The sequence below is a fragment of the Lepus europaeus genome, chromosome 5, assembly GCF_033115175.1.
Source record: "Lepus europaeus isolate LE1 chromosome 5, mLepTim1.pri, whole genome shotgun sequence".
In the NCBI taxonomy this organism is placed as follows: domain Eukaryota; kingdom Metazoa; phylum Chordata; class Mammalia; order Lagomorpha; family Leporidae; genus Lepus; species Lepus europaeus.
This window is the reverse complement of record NC_084831.1, coordinates 37,108,986-37,125,867: the sequence shown is the minus strand read 5'-3', so window position 1 is coordinate 37,125,867 and position 16,882 is coordinate 37,108,986. Positions and strand designations below refer to the sequence as shown.

The following is a 16,882-nucleotide window of genomic DNA, read 5'->3' as shown; positions in this document are numbered from 1 at the left end:
ATTTGGGGAGTAAGCAGCAGAGAGCAGTTTCTCTCTAACAAGGCCTTTGAAATAAATAAATCTTTAAAAGAAAAAAGTAAAAAGATCATAGTTCATCAGAAAATCGGGAAGGGCTATAAACAGTAATCTACATGTTCTCCTTTACTCATAAATTTAAAGTCACAAAATCATTAAAATTATAGTAGTATATAAATCTTTACAATTTGTTTGACAAAGATTTAAAACAAAGTTTTGACAACGCACTGTATTTGCAGAAAAACTGATAGGTACAGGCATTTGTTCTGTTTTGTTTCTGGTTTTTGATTCTTTAAAAACATTTTAGCTCCCATGTATAAGAAGAAATGCAGTATATTTCTTTGTCTTGCTTATTTCATTCAACATGATATCCTGCAGTTGCAACCATTTTGATGCCAATATGAATATGTTTTTTGAGCTCTTCATATTCCTAACCTAGGCACTGACCAAGGCTGCAGGGAGAGAACTCAAGCTGAGACCCAGCACTGTCTTGAAACCATGAGATGATCACTGACTGACCTGATATTTTTGAAGTGACCAAGTTTTGGCAGTATTGGTAATAGGACAGCACGCCACTAGGTGGTGCTATTCCCTCAACATGCCTAATGCAGGAATGCAAAAATGGAATTCAACTGCCTGGCAGGTCCCTCCTGAACCAAGAAAGTTAGAGAAGTTTGGGTTTTAGGAATGGGCCACGTCTAGCAGCCCAAGGTCAGCCATGCCTGAGTTAAACGCCTTCCGTCCCAGGCTTGACCAGACAAATCAGACGAGCAGCAGTGTGGATACTCCATGGCTTTATTAACTCCTCTTTCTGATAGCTGGAGGGTTGAAGGGGAGCCTGGAACCTGTGAGCTCAGTACGGGTCATTAAAGGGGTACAGTGGGTGCCCTGCATCTCTGGAGACCTTCTTCCCGTTTACCTGAAAAAAGAGACAGACAGGTGACCTCATTAGTGGGAACTGACAGACTCTGGGTATCTTCCCCAAATCCTGAATAACCTCATCCATGAACAGCACTATACCAGATGGCAGGAGCCAGACCCAGGCCACAGAATATGCCACAGTGTTAGCAGCACTGCAGCACCACACCCACAGGCTGGTACGTAGCTGCCCTTGCTCCTGGAGTTTACAATCTGATCTGGGACCAAGTGCCTAGGAACTATTTATTTCACTGTGTGCAGCAGACTTTAACCCTACCCTGACACCTCTAAGAAGGTCAGGAATGGGGCTGGTGTTGGGGTATAGAGGATTAAGCTTCTACTTCAGACACGTGCATTCCACTGAGTGCCAGGCTCGAGTCCAGGCTGCTCCACAATTCCGATCCAGCTCCCTGTTAATGTATCTGGGAGGCAGCAGATGATGACCCAAGTGCTTAGGTTCCTGCCATTCAAGTGGGAGATCTAGATGCAGTATGTGGTCCCTGGAATGGCCTGGTCTAGCCCTGGCTATCCCAGGCATTTGAGAAATGAACTAGTGGATAAAAGATGTCTCTCTGACTTTCTTGCTCTGTCATTTTGCCTCTCAAATCAATCAATGAAAAAGGGGCCAGCACGGTGGCAGAGCCAGTTAGGCTGCCGCCTGCAATGACAGCATCCCATATGGGCGCCGGTTAGTGTCCCAGCTGCCCTAGTTCCAATCCAGCTACTTGCTAATACCTGGAAAAGCAGTGGAAAATGGCCCAAGTGCTTGGGCCCCTGTACCCATGTGGGAGACATGGAGGAAGCTCCTGGCTCTTGGCTTTGACCTGGCCCAGCCACAGCCATTGTGGCCATTTGAGTGAATATCAGTGGATGGAAGATCTCTCTCTCTCTCTCTTACTGACTCACTGATAAGATAAATAATGTCATTTAAAAAGTAAAAGGTTGAGTATATCTTCTGGGTGACAATTTTGAAATCCTATGTGTTGAACACTGGGTTCTTTTACCTGAAGAAAGCTGAGCTTGGAGAAGTTTAACACCTAGTTCTATATTACAAAAAATTAAGGAGAAAGAATGGGACTCAGGCTGTATGCCTTATCCCTAGCCATATTGATTATCTGAGCTCAGGACAAAGATGAGAACTCGAGGCTTCTGCCCCACCTGCCTCTGCCCCACACCCCAAGCCCAGAAGGGACAAAGGGCCAAGAATCAGGAACCGCTGTGCTTTTGCATCCTGCAGCTCATAATGCAGGTGTCACATCTACATGGAGCTTCCATTGTTCCTCTGCTTCCTCAATCCAGATGCTCACTCTTCATCCGGGATAGCAAACCCAACAATATCATCCTTTCCCTCCCACAACCAGCAACCAGAGGCCAGATCCCACCCAAATCTCCAGTTCCCTGCCTCTCAGGAGTGAATCCATCCTTACCACAATCATGGGCACGATATAGCGCCAGTTTCTGTTCAGGGCATCCAGCTGCTTCATCTCTTCTGGGCTAAAGGTGAAGTCAAACACCTAGGAGAGGGGAGTGGGGTCAGGACAGCCAGCCTTGAGGGTAGGGTGGAGCATGCGTTCACAGCACTGCCATCTTTCCTAGGCAGATGGGGGCCAGAATGTGCCCCAAGGAGCTGAAGGCCACAGAACCCATTCCCAGGTACCTGGATGTTCTGCAGGATGCGGGAAGGAGTGACACTCTTGGGGATGCAGATCACTTTCCGCTGCACCTGCCACCTAAGAGGGCGATTAGGGCAGATGAGGAAGAGAAGTCAGATTCCTAAGAGCACGTTGTCCTCCATGCAGCTGCCCCAAAGCTCCTGGAGCACCTGGCCCCCTGGAATGTGAACACCTAGCCCTCAAATACAATAGAAAGCCCTTAACACTTGCCTCCCTACTCTGACCACAGCCCCTTCTCCCAAGAACACCATGCACCTGAGCAGGATCTGGGCTGGTGATCGGCCGTACTTTTCAGCCAGTGCCAGGACCACGGGTTCCTCCAGCAGAACAGGCTCATCAGGTTCACGCCAATAACGGTCAGAGGAGCCCAAAGGGCTGTAAGCAGTCACCTCCAGGCCACGTGCTTGGCAGTGGGCAATCAGCTCATTCTGAGCCAGGTATGGGTGGCATTCCACCTGAAACAGGAACAAGCCATCACACAGGGTAGCTACACACAGCTGGCCTGGCCCCATACATATCAGGAACCAACTCCAGTGCTGATCTCCCACTTCCCCTCAGCCTGCTCTTCCCATCATGTTCCACGGGCAATTCCATTATCTCCAGGGCTTCAATGCCCATCTTTACAGAGGACTTCTGCACCACACATTTCTGACCACTTGCTAACCACCCCACTAAGGACACCAGCTCCAGCTCACTCAAGTGCCTGTGCACACAACCCTGCAAGCCACCACTTGCTGGCTGTGCTCACCTGCAAGACGGCGGGGCGCACTGAGGCCACGCTGAGCACATCATCGATCTGCCGACTGTTGAAGTTGGACAGGCCCAGTGCCCGCACCAGCCCCTTAGCCACCAGCGCCTCCATTGCTTTCCAGGTCTCCTTGTAGTGGATGGAGTCATAACGCACAGATCCATCAGCATTCTTGGGAAAGAGGTCGTCCCCCCGTCTGAGTGAGAGACAGCCCCTAAGGATGGGCACCAATGCCAGGCCTCGGCCCCACACCCAAGCCCAGAGAGGACAAAGGGCCAAGAATCAGGAACCGCTCTGCTTTTGCATCCTGCAGCTCATAATGCAGGTGTCACATCTACATGGAACTTCCATTGCACCTCCGCTTCCTCGATCCACTTTCTCTTCTCCTCTGGGAATTCCTTCTTACCTCCTCGCTCCCCAGGAGTTATCTGCCCTGCCCGCCTTCTCTCCGTGTGGGCACAGTGCTGGTGGCAGCCTCCTCTCAATCCCCCTGTTGGGACTGACTCATTACAGAAACCCCAGGACCTAGCTCAACAGATGCCTGAATGAATAGAGGGAGAGGAAGGACCACTTGTGCACCAGGAGAAGCTCCTGGTTCTGTTGCTAAGCTCCTTACTATAGCAGAGGTTCTACTACCAAGCTCCTCGGCTTGCTGCACAGATGAGTGTTCCTATCCAGCTTTGCTGCCCTGCTCACTATACATTACTACCAGATCCCCACCAACCCCCAGACTCCCCAGATGAAGGCCCTGGCAAGGCTCACTCAAAAGCATGAGGCCAGTGCATCAGGTACAGGTCCAGATACTCCAGCTGCAGGTCGGCCAGTGTCTTCCGGAGGGCAGGCTCCACATCCTCAGGGTGGTGCTTGGTGTTCCACAGCTTGGATGTCACAAACAGCTCCTCCCGGGGCACTGCCTGGGATGAGAACAGCCGAGGACACCCGTCTCACCCACCTGCACCTCTGGGACAGAATCCACCAGAAGCTGATGCTGGATTTCCCCAGCCAGGCCCCAGCCCCAGCCTCTGGCTTCTTCACCCCAATCCTCTCTGTAGCCCCACTGCTCACCTTGCCGGGTCCTACGTTCTCCTTCAGGGCCTCGCCAATCTCAGCCTCGTTGCTGTAGAGAGCAGCACAGTCAATGTGGCGGTAGCCCACACTAAGGGCATATTTAACAGCTGCTTTTACCTGCCAGGTCAGAGGAGAAGTTTTAGTTCTGTTCATCTGGGCCAAAAACTGCCCTATATCCCGTAAGGGTCATGGACAGCTGAGCAGAACTATACCAGGGTCATTCAGGGAATGGGGTAAGATGATCCCCTGGGCTAGGGGATCAGAAGCCTTTGCAGAGGTCTCAAACCCTCATTCTACCCACACCCCCTCCAACCTCCAAGGTGCCTTACTACTCAAGCCATTAGAACAACACCCAGTAAATATTAATAACATGGGCCAGCGCCGCGGCTCAATAGGCTAATCCTCCGCCTTGCGGCGCCGGCACACCAGGTTCTAGTCCCGGTCGGGGCACCGATCCTGTCCCGGTTGCCCCTCTTCCAGGCCAGCTCTCTGCTGTGGCCCGGAGTGCAGTGGAGGATGGCCCAAGTCCTTGGGCCCTACACCCCTTGGGAGACCAGGAGAAGCACCTGGCTCCTGCTATCGGATCAGCGCGGTGCGCCGGCAGCAGCGCGCCTACCGTAGCGGCCATTTGGAGGGTGAACCAACGGCAAAAGGAAGACCTTTCTCTCTATCTCTCTCTCTCACTGTCCACTCTGCCTGTCAAAAAAAAAAATATATTAATAACATGTTCTCAGCATTTAGCCTCTGTCAAGAGATAGGAGGATCCCATCTACATGGTCCCAACCTCATCACAAACTCCAGTCTAAATCCCAGACAGAAGAAGCTGCTGTGCCTGCTAGAGCCTCTCCAAAACTTCATACCCAAACCTCTTTTAACCCTGACTCTGATTTCCAAGGACCAAGGAAGAATCGGGAGGAAACTCCCACCCCGGGTGGGAGCTCAGGCTCATAGCTAAGTTAACCCTAAGGAAGCAGGTCTCGGGGCTGGCAGGTAGTACAATGGTTAAGACTCTGCTTGGTATTCTTGCATCACGCATTCGAGTCCCAACTGAGCTCCAGATTCCACTCTCAGTTAATGCACAGTTGTTGGAAGGCAACAAATGATGGCTCAAGTAGCTGGATACCTGCCACCTATGTGCAGATGGAGTTCCTAGTTCCTGACTTTGGCCTTGCCCAGCCCTGGCTGTCAAAAACATCTGGGTAAGTGAACCATGTCTGGGAGATCTTTTTGCCTTTCAAATAAAAACAAATAAAACAGAAAGCAGGTCTCTAGTCCCAGGCTCCCCTTGCTTGGCATGGTTTATAGCAATGGTTATAAACTTTTTTTCAACAGCTCTTGAGCTAAGAAATGCTTTTACACGTTTAAATAGCTACTTATGAAGTAGTAATGTAAGTATACAATCACCTCCATTTTGTAACTTGTCCAAAAAAGCTAAAATATTAACCCTCTGGTTCATTAAGAAAAAGTGTCCTGGGGCTGGCGCTGTAGCATAGTAGGCCAAGCCTCTGCCTGTGGCACTGGCATCCCATACAGGCGCCAGTTCATGATCTGGCTGCTCCTCTTCTGATCCAGCTCTCTGCATATGGCCTGAGAAAGCAGTGGAAGATGGCCCAAGTGCTTAAGCCCCTGCACCCACATGGGAGACTCGGAGGAAGCTCCTGGCTCCTGACTTCACTTTGGCCCAGCGTCAGCCACTGTGGCCATTTGGGGAGTGAGGCAGTTGATGGAAGACCTTTCTCTCTGTTTCTCCCTCTCTGTATGTAACTCTGCCTCAAATAAATAAATAAAATTTTTAAAAAAGAAGGAAGTGTTCTAGGAGCTGGTGTTGTGATGTAGTGGGTTAAGCTGCTACCCGCAGCAATGGCATCCCATATGGGCAATGGTTCAAGTCCCAGCTGCTCCATTTTCAATCCAGCTCCCTGCTAATGCACCTATGAAAGCACTGGAAGATGGCCCAAGTGCTTGGGCCCCTGCACCCATAGGGGAAACCCAGAAGAAGCTCCTGACTCCTAGATTCAGACTGGCCCTGTACTGGCCATTGTGACCATTTGGGATGGAAGATACCTCTATCCCTCTTTCTGCCTCTGTAACTGCCTTTCAAGTAAATAAAATAAGTCTTAAAAAAAAAAAAAAAGTGTAGCCATGGTCTATACAGTTGACCAAGGTATTCTGCAAAGCTTGACAGCTGCTATGTTCATAACACTGGACACACTAGGGACAAGCCCAGGCCTCAAGGAGCCCAGTGTGGGAGAGGAGACGTGCTCACAGCACAGGGTGCTAAGTGAGTATTAGGACTCATAGCACTGTGAGACCCAGGGAATGTGTCCTTCCTGTTCCTTGGCTCTGCTGTGCTGCTCAGCCCCTCCTGTGTTACCTGAGGAAGCCAAGGGCTCAGTGTCGATCCCTTCTTCCCTGGTCTCTTCCCACCGCCCTCCAGCTGCGTCCCCACTAGAAGTAATTATGGGGGGAGGGCGGGGCTGCTGAAGCAGAAGGCAGGATTCCTCCACCAAATCCTGCTGTTCCCTAGCACAGGCCAAGTCCCTCTCCTCCTCCCCCAGCCTCACCTGGCCAGGCTCACTCTTCCAAGTGCCCAGACCAATTAGGGGCATCTTCTGCCCAGTGTGCAGAATGACACAGGAAGCCATCACTGTCCCCTGAAACAGATGGGAAGAGAATGGTGTAGAGGTTAGTGCTACTGTCTGAGCCTCAGCCACCTGCTGGCCAACATCGCTACAAAACATGGGTCTGGAAGTGGGTAGGACAGAGAGGACAAATCTGGGCAACAAACACGTGACTGTGTGGATGTGCCTGTAGGAGAGGCAGTGGAGACAGACAAGGGCCCCAAAGCCAGTAGCTCCTGGATAAGCACTAACCAGACCACCCACCTGGCACCTTCCCTTCCAGGCTAAAGGTCTGTTTAAAGTGCTCCAACATCTAAAATTAAAGAGGAGGGTAGTGTTGTGGCCTGGAGGGTTAAGCTGTCTTATGCCTCTCAAATGAATACCTGTTGTACTTCTGAGCCAGATGCATGCTAATCTGCCTTGGAAAGCAGCATAGATGGCCAAGTACAAGGAGACCTGTGTGAAGTTTCAGGCTCCTGGCCCAGTCTCAGCCATTGCAGCCGTTTGAGGAATGAACCAGCAGATTGAAGATTCTCTCTCTCTCCTCTCCCTTTTCATAAATAAAATAAATCTTAAAAAATCAATTTTAAGAAAATTAAAGCCGGCGCCGCGGCTCACTAGGCTAATCCTCCGCCTTGCGGCGCCAGCACACCGGGTTCTAGTCCCGGTCGGGGCGCCGGATTCTGTCCCGGTTGCCCCTCTTCCAGGCCAGCTCTCTGCTGTGGCCAGGGAGTGCAGTGGAGGATGGCCCAAGTCCTTGGGCCCTGCACCCCATGGGAGACCAGGAGAAGCACCTGGCTCCTGCCATCGGATCAGCGCAGTGCGCCGGCCGCAGCGCGCCAGCCGTGGCGGCCATTGGAGGGTGAACCAACGGCAAAGGAAGATCTTTCTCTCTGTATCTCTCTCCTATCCACTCTGCCTGTAAAAAAAAAAAAAGAAAGAAAGAAAGAAAGAAAGAAAAAGAAAATTAAAAACAAGTATGGGGTGATTCCTCAGAGGCTTCAACCAAATTAAGATCTCAAGCCACGGCCGGCGCCGCAGCTCAACAGGCTAATCCTCCGCCTTGCAGCGCCGGCACACCGCGTTCTAGTCCCAGTCGGGGCGCTGGATTCTGTCCCAGTTGCCCCTCTTCCAGGCCAGCTCTCTGCTGTGGCCCGGGAGTGCAGTGGAGGATGGCCCAAGTGCTTGGGCCCTGCACCCCATGGGAGACCAGGATAAGCACCTGGCTCCTGCCATCGGATCAGCGCTGTGTGCCGACCGCAGCGCACCGGCCGCGGCAGCCATTGGAGGGTGAAGACCTTTCTCTCTCTCTCTCTCTCACTGTCCACTCTGCTTATCAAAAAAAACAAACAAACAAACAAAAAAAAACAAAAACAAAAAAACTCAAGCCAGTGAATGACAGGTGGTGACAGCAATCTCAAGTCAAAGAGACCAGGTGACAGAACAGGTCCAGGAAACAGTGGATCAAATGAATGTTCTCAGGTTGTCAGAACTACAGAGACTGAGCCCCTCCCCATAAGGTCTGCATGCTGGCATATCATTACCATTCTTATTTGAGAGAGAGAGAGCGCTCTCATCAGCTGCCTTACTCCCCAAAAGATTGCCAACTGCTAGAAGGAGCAGAATGGGGAACTCAACTTAGGTTTCTCACATGGGTGTTAGGAACCCAACTATTTGAGCCATCACTGCCTTCAGGGTCCACATTTGCAGGCAGCTGGAATCAGGGTAATGAATTAGATGAAAGTTTCCAACTGAGCAAATTAAGTGATTGGAACAAACATCCTCATTTGGAAAGCCTTGATATTATACATCTCCAAATTGGGGGGGAGGGGCTGGCATTAGCCTAGCACTTAAGATGCCCATGTCCCATACTGATGTGCATGAAGATGCCTCTGTCTTTGATTTGATTTGATTTGATTCTCAGTTCTGGCTCCTAACTTCAGCTTTCTACCAATGTAGACCCTGAGAAGAAACAGTGATTGTTCTATTAATTGGGTTTCTGCCACCCACGTGGGAGACCTGGAAACCAGCCACAGGTCCCCCTGGCGGCAGGCCACCAGCTCCTGGCTTTAGCCCCAGCTCCTGGCTTCAGCCCCAGCTCCTGGCTTCAGCCTCAGCCCAACTCTGACCACCGCAATGTCCTATAAAACTAAAATAAAAACAAAGGAGCAGGTATTGTGGCAAAATGGATTAAGCTGCAGCTCGAGATGCCTGTATTCCACTTCAAATTGTCAGTTCAAGTTCCAGCTACTCTGTTTCCAATCCAGCTTTCCTGCTGACATATCATCCTAGGAAGAAAACAGATGATGGGGGCCGGCGCTGTGGCTCAGTGGGTTAACACCCTGGCCTGAAGCACTGGCATCCCATTTGGGCGCCGGTTCTAATCCTGGCTGCTCCTCTTCCGATCCAGCTCTCTGCTATGCCCTGGGATAGCAGTAGAAGATGGCCCAGGTCCTTGGGCCCCTGTACCCGCGTGGAAGACCCGGAGGAAGCTCCTGGCTCCTGGCTTCGGATCAGCGTAGCTCCGGCCGTTGTGGCCATCTGGGGCATGAACCAGCAGATGGAAGACCTCTCTCTCTGTCTCTACCTCTCTCTGTAACTCTGCCTGTCAAATAAATAAAATAAATCTTTAAAAAAAAAAAAAAAAAAAAGATGATGGCTGAAGTGCTTGGGCCTCAATCACCATCCCTGGCCCATCCCTGGCTGTAGTGGGCTTTGGAGAGTAAACCAGGCAACAGAAGTTCTTTCCCTCTCTCTCTCCTCTCTCTCTCTCTCTCTCTCTCGTGTGTCTCTTGCACTGGCTTTTAAATAATAAATATATAAAATAAGTAAATAAAAATAAATATACAGGGGCCAGTGCTGCGGCTCACTAGGCTAATCCTCTGCCTGCGGCGCCGGCAGCCAGGGTTCTTGTCCTGGTTGCTCCTCTTCCATTCCAGCTCTCTGCTGTGGCCCAGGGAGGCAGTGGAGGATGGCCCAAGTGCTTGGGCCCTGCACCCGCATGGGAGAACAGGAGGAAGCGCCTGGCTCCTGGCTTCGGATCACTGCAGCACGCCGGCCATAGCGGCCATTTGGGGGGTGAACCAATGGAAGGAAGACCTTTCTCTCTGTCTCTCTCTCTCTCTCACTGTCTAACTCTGCCTGTCAAATAAATAAATAAAATATACAAATGGCCAAAGAATACTTAGGTTGAATGTTCCAGGCTTTGTGCTAAACCCAAGAGACACACATTTACTAGGTTACCTGCCTTCCTTTAGTTTCAGTCTGGTGGGGAGCAGAAGGGGAACAGGATATCAACACAACATGATAAGAGCTTTGACCAGAATCTGCATGGTAACTGTACAAAGACTACAGGAAAAGAGTAACCACCTAATATGGCTTTTTGAAGGTGATAACAGAGTCAAGAGTGAATGAACATGGGCCCAGTGTTATGGCGTAGCAGGTTATGCCACCGACTACAATGCCAGCAACCTATAGTAGCTGCTTCACTTCCAATCCAGCATTCCTGCTAATGGGCCTGAGAAAGCAGAAGACGGCCCAAGTGCTTGGGTCTCACCCACATGGCAGACCCAGAAGAAACTCCTGACTCCTGGGTTCAGCCTGGCCCAGCTTCTAATCTATTGTGGTCATTTGGGGAGTGAACAGCTGATGGAATATTCTCTTTCCCTCTGTCTCCCTCTCTTCTGCTTTTCAAATAAATTAATTATTTTTTAAAGTGAATCTTCACTAAGCAAAGAGAAAGGAGAATATGTACCCCAAATGCAAGTGAGGGAAAAAAAAATCTCTTCCCATGGCCAGCTCCATGGCTTAACAGGCTAATCCTCCACCTTGCGGCGCAGGCACACCGGGTTCTAGTCCCGGTTGGGGCGCCGGATTCTATCCCGGTTGCCCCTCTTCCAGGCCAGCTCTCTGCTATGGCCCGGGAAGGCAGTGGAGGATGGCCCAAGTCTTTGGGCCCTGCACCCGCATGGGAGACCAGGAGAAGCACCTGGCTCCTGCCTTCGGATCAGCACGATGCACTGGCCGCAGCGGCCATTTGGAGGGTGAACCAACGGCAAAAGGAAGACCTTTCTCTCTGTCTCGCTCTCTCACTATCCACTCTGCCTGTCAAAAAAAAAAAAATCTCTTCCCTAGATCTTATCAGTACCATAAATAGCATTCTCTTGGGACTCATTTCATTGCCAGCAATATCTTTTAAAATATAACCTCTGTTCCCAGGTTCTGAAAGGGCATATGATAAAGCAAGTAATAAGTTGTGAATGTAATGAATACACCAAAGTTATCTTTCCTATTACTCTGACAAACGATTTATACACTAATATACCCTAGCTACAGAAACCACTCTTTCCACTAAAACAAAAACAAAACTGTTTAAATCTGGCCAGCAAACCACAGATAGCTGAAGGCAACACTCTTTGTAACCAAACCGCCCAGAGGTTAAGCAACCATGTTCTGGACTTCACAGGAGCAAGCGGGTGGCCTGCTGCCAGCAGAACCTGTGGCTGGTTTCCAGGGCTTGATGGCCTCACAATAACCTGCTGGCCTTTCCCTGAGTTCCCAGAATGCAAGGGAGAGCTCTGAAATAACACCTGGGAAACAGTTCAAACAAAAGCTTGGCCTAGTGGCCAGCACTGTGTTACAGGCATCCCATAGGAGCACAGGCTTGAGGCCCAGCTGTTCCACTTACAATCTAGTGCCCTACAACTGTGCCCCAGAATGCAGCAGAAGATGGCCCAAGTACTTGGTCCTCTGTCACTCATGTGAGAGACTCATATGGAATTCTAGGCTCCTGGTTTCAGCCTAGACATTGTGACCATTTGGGGAGTGAACCACTGGATGGAAGATCTCTGTCTTTCCCTCTCTGTAACTATGCCTTTCAAATAAATAAATCTAAAAAAAAAAAAAAAAAGAGAGAGGCCTAGCTTACAAGAAGGAAAAGGACAAAGAAACCTGAATATTGATTGTCCCGTTAAATTGAAAACTCCAAAGGGTGGTGCTTGTGGAGCAAAGAGGGAAGAAGTCCTAAAAAGAACAAGAACTCGGCCGGCCGGATTCTATCCCGGTTGCCCCTCTTCCAGGCCAGCTCTCTGCTATGGCCCGGGAAGGCAGTGGAGGATGGTCCAAGTCCTTGGGCCCTGCACCTGCATGGGAGACCAGGAAAAGCACCTGGCTCCTGCCTTCGGATCAGCGAGATGCGCCGGCCGCAGCGGCCATTGGAGGGTGAACCAACGGCAAAAAGGAAGACCTTTCTCTCTGTCTCTCTCTCTCACTATCCACTCTGCCTGTCAAAAAAGAACAAGAACTCCCAAGGGGGGAATGGAGGGGTGGCAGCAGCAGGCTGGATGTTTCTCCCTGGGATAAAGCCATCCGCAGCCAGCTCCTGACTTCCTGCTCTGCCCAAGACAACAGCTTTCCAGGCTGCTCTTCAATGAACAGACACCAGGCCTGGGTTTGCCAGGAAGCACCTGCTGCATCTCAGGCAGCACCAGAAACCCTCCCAGTATCTCGAGGTGGAAAGTGAGAAGCCAGGAGTGGGGCAGAGAAGAGCGCAGGATCAGGTCTCAGGTTCTATTACTCCCAACTCAGTGTCCAGGTTCCTTCTCCCGAGGTTCCGCCTTCCCTTCTCAGAGGAGGGCTCCACAGGTGCTGCCTACATGCACAAAACCCAGAGACCCACAGACTGGGGCAGCAGCATCTATGAGTGCTCCTGGCTGCTGGGCTTTTCCTCCACATCCCACAGATGCTGTGTCCCCAGGAACTTTGTCCCAAGTCTCTTCTCACTTCGTGGTTGAGTTCAGGTCTTTGGTTACTACCTGAAGCCCTGATTCTTCCCACTCTAGCTGTGTACATTCAACTCACATCCTGCAAATATCTGAGACTCAACAAGTCCAAAATTATACTCCTCCAATCCAGCAGCAGCAGGGGCATGTATTTGGCCCAGTGGTTAAGACACCAACATCCCACATCAGAGTGTCTGGGTTTGAGTCCCAGCTCTGGTTCCTTCAGCTTCCTTCCAATCAAAACCCTGAGAGGTGGCCTGCCATGTGGCGCAGCAGGCTAACCCCATCAACAGCATTCAGATTCTGGTTTGAGTCCTGGCAGCTCCACTTCTGATCCAGCTTCCTGATGAGCCTGGGAAAGGATCAGAAGATGCCCTGAGACCAGCGCTACGGTGCAATGGGTTAAGCTGCAGTCCGCAGTGCCAGCTCACATATGGGCACCGGTTTGAGTCTCAGCTGTCCCACTTCTGATCCAGCTCCCTGCTAATGTGCCTGGGAAAGCAGTAAAGGATGGCTCAAGTCCTTGGGCCCCTGACTCCACAAAGGAGACCTGGAAGAAGCTCCTGGCTCCTGGCTTTGGCCTACCCAAGCCCTGGCCATTGCAGCTATTTGGGGAGTGAACCAGCGAATGGAAGATCTTTCTGTCTCTCCTCTCTAACTCTGCCTTTCAAATAAATAAGGATTTTTTCAGGCATGCTAAATGTTTAAAAAAAATAAGATGGACCAAGTCCTTGTGCCCCTGCACCCGTGTGGGAGACCTGGATGCACAGACCATTGTAGCCATTTGGGGAATGAACCAGCAGATAGAAGATCTGATGTGTGTGTGTGTGTGTCTCCCTCTCTCCATAACTCTGTCTTTCAAATAAATAAATAAATCTTTTAAAAGTTCTGGAAGGTAGCAGACAATGGTTCAAGTGTTTGGGTCTTTTTTTTTTTTTTTTGACTGGCAGAGTGGACAGTGAGAGAGAGAGAGAAAGGTCTTCCTTTTGCAGTTGGTTCACCTTCCAATGGCTGCCGCAGCCGGCATGCTATGGCCGGCTCACCTCGCCAATCCGAAGGCAGGAGCAAGGTGCTTCTCCTGGTCTCCCATGCGGGTGCAGGGCCCAAGCACCTTGGCCATCCTCCACTGTACTCCCGGGCCACAGCAGAGAGCTGGCCTGGAAGAGGGGCAACTAGGACAGAATCCGGCGCCCCAGCCGGGACTAGAACCTGGTGTGCCGGCGCCGCAGGCGGAGGATTAGCCTATTGAGCCACAGCACCGGCAAGTGTTTGGGTCTTTACCACATATTCAGAGACTTGACTAGAGTTCCTGGCTCCTGCACCCATTTTGACAGCCTAGGCCTGGAATTGGGCATTTGAATGGGGCATGAACCAGTGGCTGGGAGTTCTCTGACTATCAAAAACAAAACAGAACAACAATAAGAAAGCAGCAGAAGGAACACAGAGCAAATATTTCAGGCTCTGGGGTTATACAGACCTGGGTCTGAATCTCAGCTCCACTGTGTTGAAGCGGTACTATACATAAAAGATTCTGCACAGTTCCTGGATCATGCTCTTCTTTCCGTATATTGTACTGCATCACCAAGGACCCAGAGTTTGGATAACAAGTATTAAAGTAAACCAGAGGCGCAGCGCGCCGGCCGCGGCGGCCATTGGAGGGTGAACCAACGGCAAAGGAAGACCTTTCTCTCTGTCTCTCTCACTATCCACTCTGCCTGTCAAAAAAAAAAAAAATACATATATATATATATGTATATATTTTTAAAAAAAGAAAAAAAAAAGTAAACCAGACAACAAGTTCACAACATAATTCATGAGGGCTTTAAAAAAGCTATCAAAACAAAGTATTTGCAGGGCCAGTGCTGTGGTGTAGCAGGTAAAGCTGCCGTCTGTGGCACCAGTATCCCATATGGGCACTGGTTGAGTCCCGGCTGCTCCACTTCTGATCCAGCTCTCTGCTATGACCTGGGAAAGTGGTAGAAGATGACCCAAGTCCTTGGGGCCCCTGCACCCACTTGGGAGACCCGGGGTAGGCTCCTGGCTTAGGATCAGCAGAGCTCAGGCCGTTGCGGCCATTTGGGGAGTGAACCAGCAGATGGAAGACTCTCTCGCTCGCTCTCTCTCTCTGCCTCTCTGCCTTTCAAATAATAAATAAACCTTAAAAAAAAAAAATCACAACTGGAGAACAACAAAGCACTTCCCTTTCCTAACACCTATCATCAGTAAAAAAAAAAAAAAAAAAAAAAAAAAGTCCAGCGCACCAGACAGGATCATACTGAGACTGCCCAGTTAACAGGCCTAGTCAGAACCGTCAAGGCTGTTCCAAGGGGTCCCGAAGCCCTGAGGATGGGCAGTCTGAAGTTAACTTATGCAGCCCCCTCCGGAGAGGGTTGGGATCCCAGCCTAACAGCTCTGAGGCATCAGAACAAGCCCTAGCTTTCCTGGATGCAAGATAGGTGCCCAAGAGGTAAATTTCCCTGCCTCTCTCCCAATCCCCCATTCGTGCTACTTCCGGGAAGGGACGCACCGGTGCGCTCCATAGGAAAACCAGAGCGTTTGGAAAAACTGGAGGTGAGCAAGCAAGAAGTTAAAATGGCTAAGCCTCTGCCTGTGCCGGCGGCATCCCCTACGAGTGGCAGTTGGAGTCCTGGCTGCTACAGTTTGAATCGGCTCCCTGCTACTGAGCCTGGGAAAGCAGCTGTAGATGGCCCAAATATTTGGGCCACTGCACCCAGGAGCGGAACCCAGACAAGTTCAGGGCTCCTGGGGAGCAGGACGGGCCGGCGGCACAGGAAACTCACCTCGGCACGAGCACAGAGCGAGCGCACACGCCGTGACCTGGGCTCAATCCTGCACCCTCCCGCGTGGCCAAGGGCTTCAGCTTAAGTCTGGCGGTGAGGAGGAAGCTCCACCCCGAGGGAGGGCAAGGGGCCGGGCACCCAGCATCACGCGGGGGGCGGACCCCGCCCCATTGCAGCCCAGCCTCCCCGGGAGGGAGCCGAGCGGTTTGGGAGGCGTCGGTGGGAGGCTGCCCCGTGCCCTCCCCTGAGCGCCGGATGTCGGACTGGCCCGCTCGGACATTAGCTGGACTATGTGGGATTGCATAACTCCGGGTCTGAGGGAAGCAGGCGCTGCCGGCCACGTGAGTGGCCCTGGGGGAGGGCGGGGCCGGGCCACGCCTCCTGGGGTCCTGCAGAGCCCGGCGCTGGCGTCCTAGGCCGCTGAAATCCTTTTACTTATCGCGGAGGGGTCCTGGCAGCCAGTGCCGAGTGCTGTGTGCTGCTGTCTGTCGTTTTTCTATTCCCTCCCCAGAGGCCCGTCGGCCAAGGTCTCAGAGTTCACCCAAGTTGACTGTTACTTAGGACACACTGAGGCCGAAGCGCAGTCAGAACACAAAGAACAGAAGACCGCGGGTCTCCAGGCTCCAGATCCTAGAAGGTTCCTGGTCTCTCTAAGCATGGACCCCCGCCGCGCGTTTGTTCTAGGCTTGGAGGCAGGGTGCATCAACGTGGTTTTATCCAGATCACACAACAGCCCTGGATGAGGAACTTTATTATTTTTATTTCTTGTAAGCCTTTTTCATTGTAGTATAGAATACATAGAGAAAAATACAGATCACACATGTAAGCAGCTGTATGGTTTTTTGCAAAGTAACAACCATCTGGATGGTACAAATGTCAACAGCACACCGAAGTCTGAGGGAGGTGTTCTGGATCCATTTTGCAGACTGGGCAGACACAGCATGGTTACAGCTATTTATAACTTGCCCAAAAGTCACACAGCTATTAATTTGATCTAATTTGAAGTAGCCTTTGTGAAGTCCATTGTGTTACTGAAATGGTTTGTAAAGTCACACAGCTATTAATTTGATCTGAGATTTGAAGTAGCCTTTGCTGTCTTATCTAAAGGTGCCATCTTAAGCCCCAAGGCGGGACCCAACCTGGCTTACCAGGAGTCAGGTGACCAAATGGACCAACCGTAAGCGGCAGCCCCACCCCCACTCTAATAGGGTTGGCTGTTCCCACCAGGCTCCCATTTTTGCCCTCCCACTGGCCTTAG

General features: G+C 51.0%; 1 protein-coding gene across 3 annotated transcripts; it reads right to left on the bottom strand.

Annotated features, from left to right (window-relative positions):
- Window positions 1-792: 792 nt before the first annotated feature.
- On the bottom strand, window positions 793-15,770 carry LOC133759736 (aldo-keto reductase family 1 member A1-like). Of its 3 annotated transcripts, XM_062191196.1 has the most exons (10): window positions 15,625-15,770; window positions 14,301-14,538; window positions 6,987-7,076; window positions 4,420-4,539; window positions 4,117-4,268; window positions 3,355-3,550; window positions 2,862-3,061; window positions 2,591-2,663; window positions 2,361-2,447; window positions 793-934 (listed from the first exon to the last, which is right to left on the bottom strand). In XM_062191196.1, the coding sequence occupies exons 2-10, from the start codon at window positions 14,400-14,402 to the stop codon at window positions 869-871; spliced, it is 1,086 nt and encodes a 361-aa protein (XP_062047180.1). In that variant the 5' UTR covers window positions 14,403-14,538; window positions 15,625-15,770; the 3' UTR covers window positions 793-868. The 3 variants fall into 3 exon arrangements, with proteins under 3 accessions (XP_062047180.1, XP_062047181.1, XP_062047182.1); XM_062191197.1 differs by lacking the exon at window positions 6,987-7,076 and having other exon boundaries at window positions 15,625-15,769; XM_062191198.1 differs by lacking the exon at window positions 14,301-14,538 and having other exon boundaries at window positions 15,625-15,763.
- Between the last annotated feature and the right edge of the window lie 1,112 nt (window positions 15,771-16,882).

What these genes read in the sequence shown, in the direction of transcription:
- LOC133759736 (XM_062191196.1), bottom strand. Translation starts at nt 14,402, where the DNA reads ATGCAGTACAATATACGGAAAGAAGAGCATGATCCAGGAACTGTGCAG. An exon ending in GAGCTGAGATTCAGACCCAG is followed by an intron (nt 7,077 to 14,300) that starts GTCTGTATAACC and finishes CATCTGTTTCAG; the next exon opens with GGGACAGTGATGGCTTCCTG. An exon ending in TGCGCCCCGCCGTCTTGCAG is followed by an intron (nt 3,062 to 3,354) that starts GTGAGCACAGCC and finishes TTCCTGTTTCAG; the next exon opens with GTGGAATGCCACCCATACCT.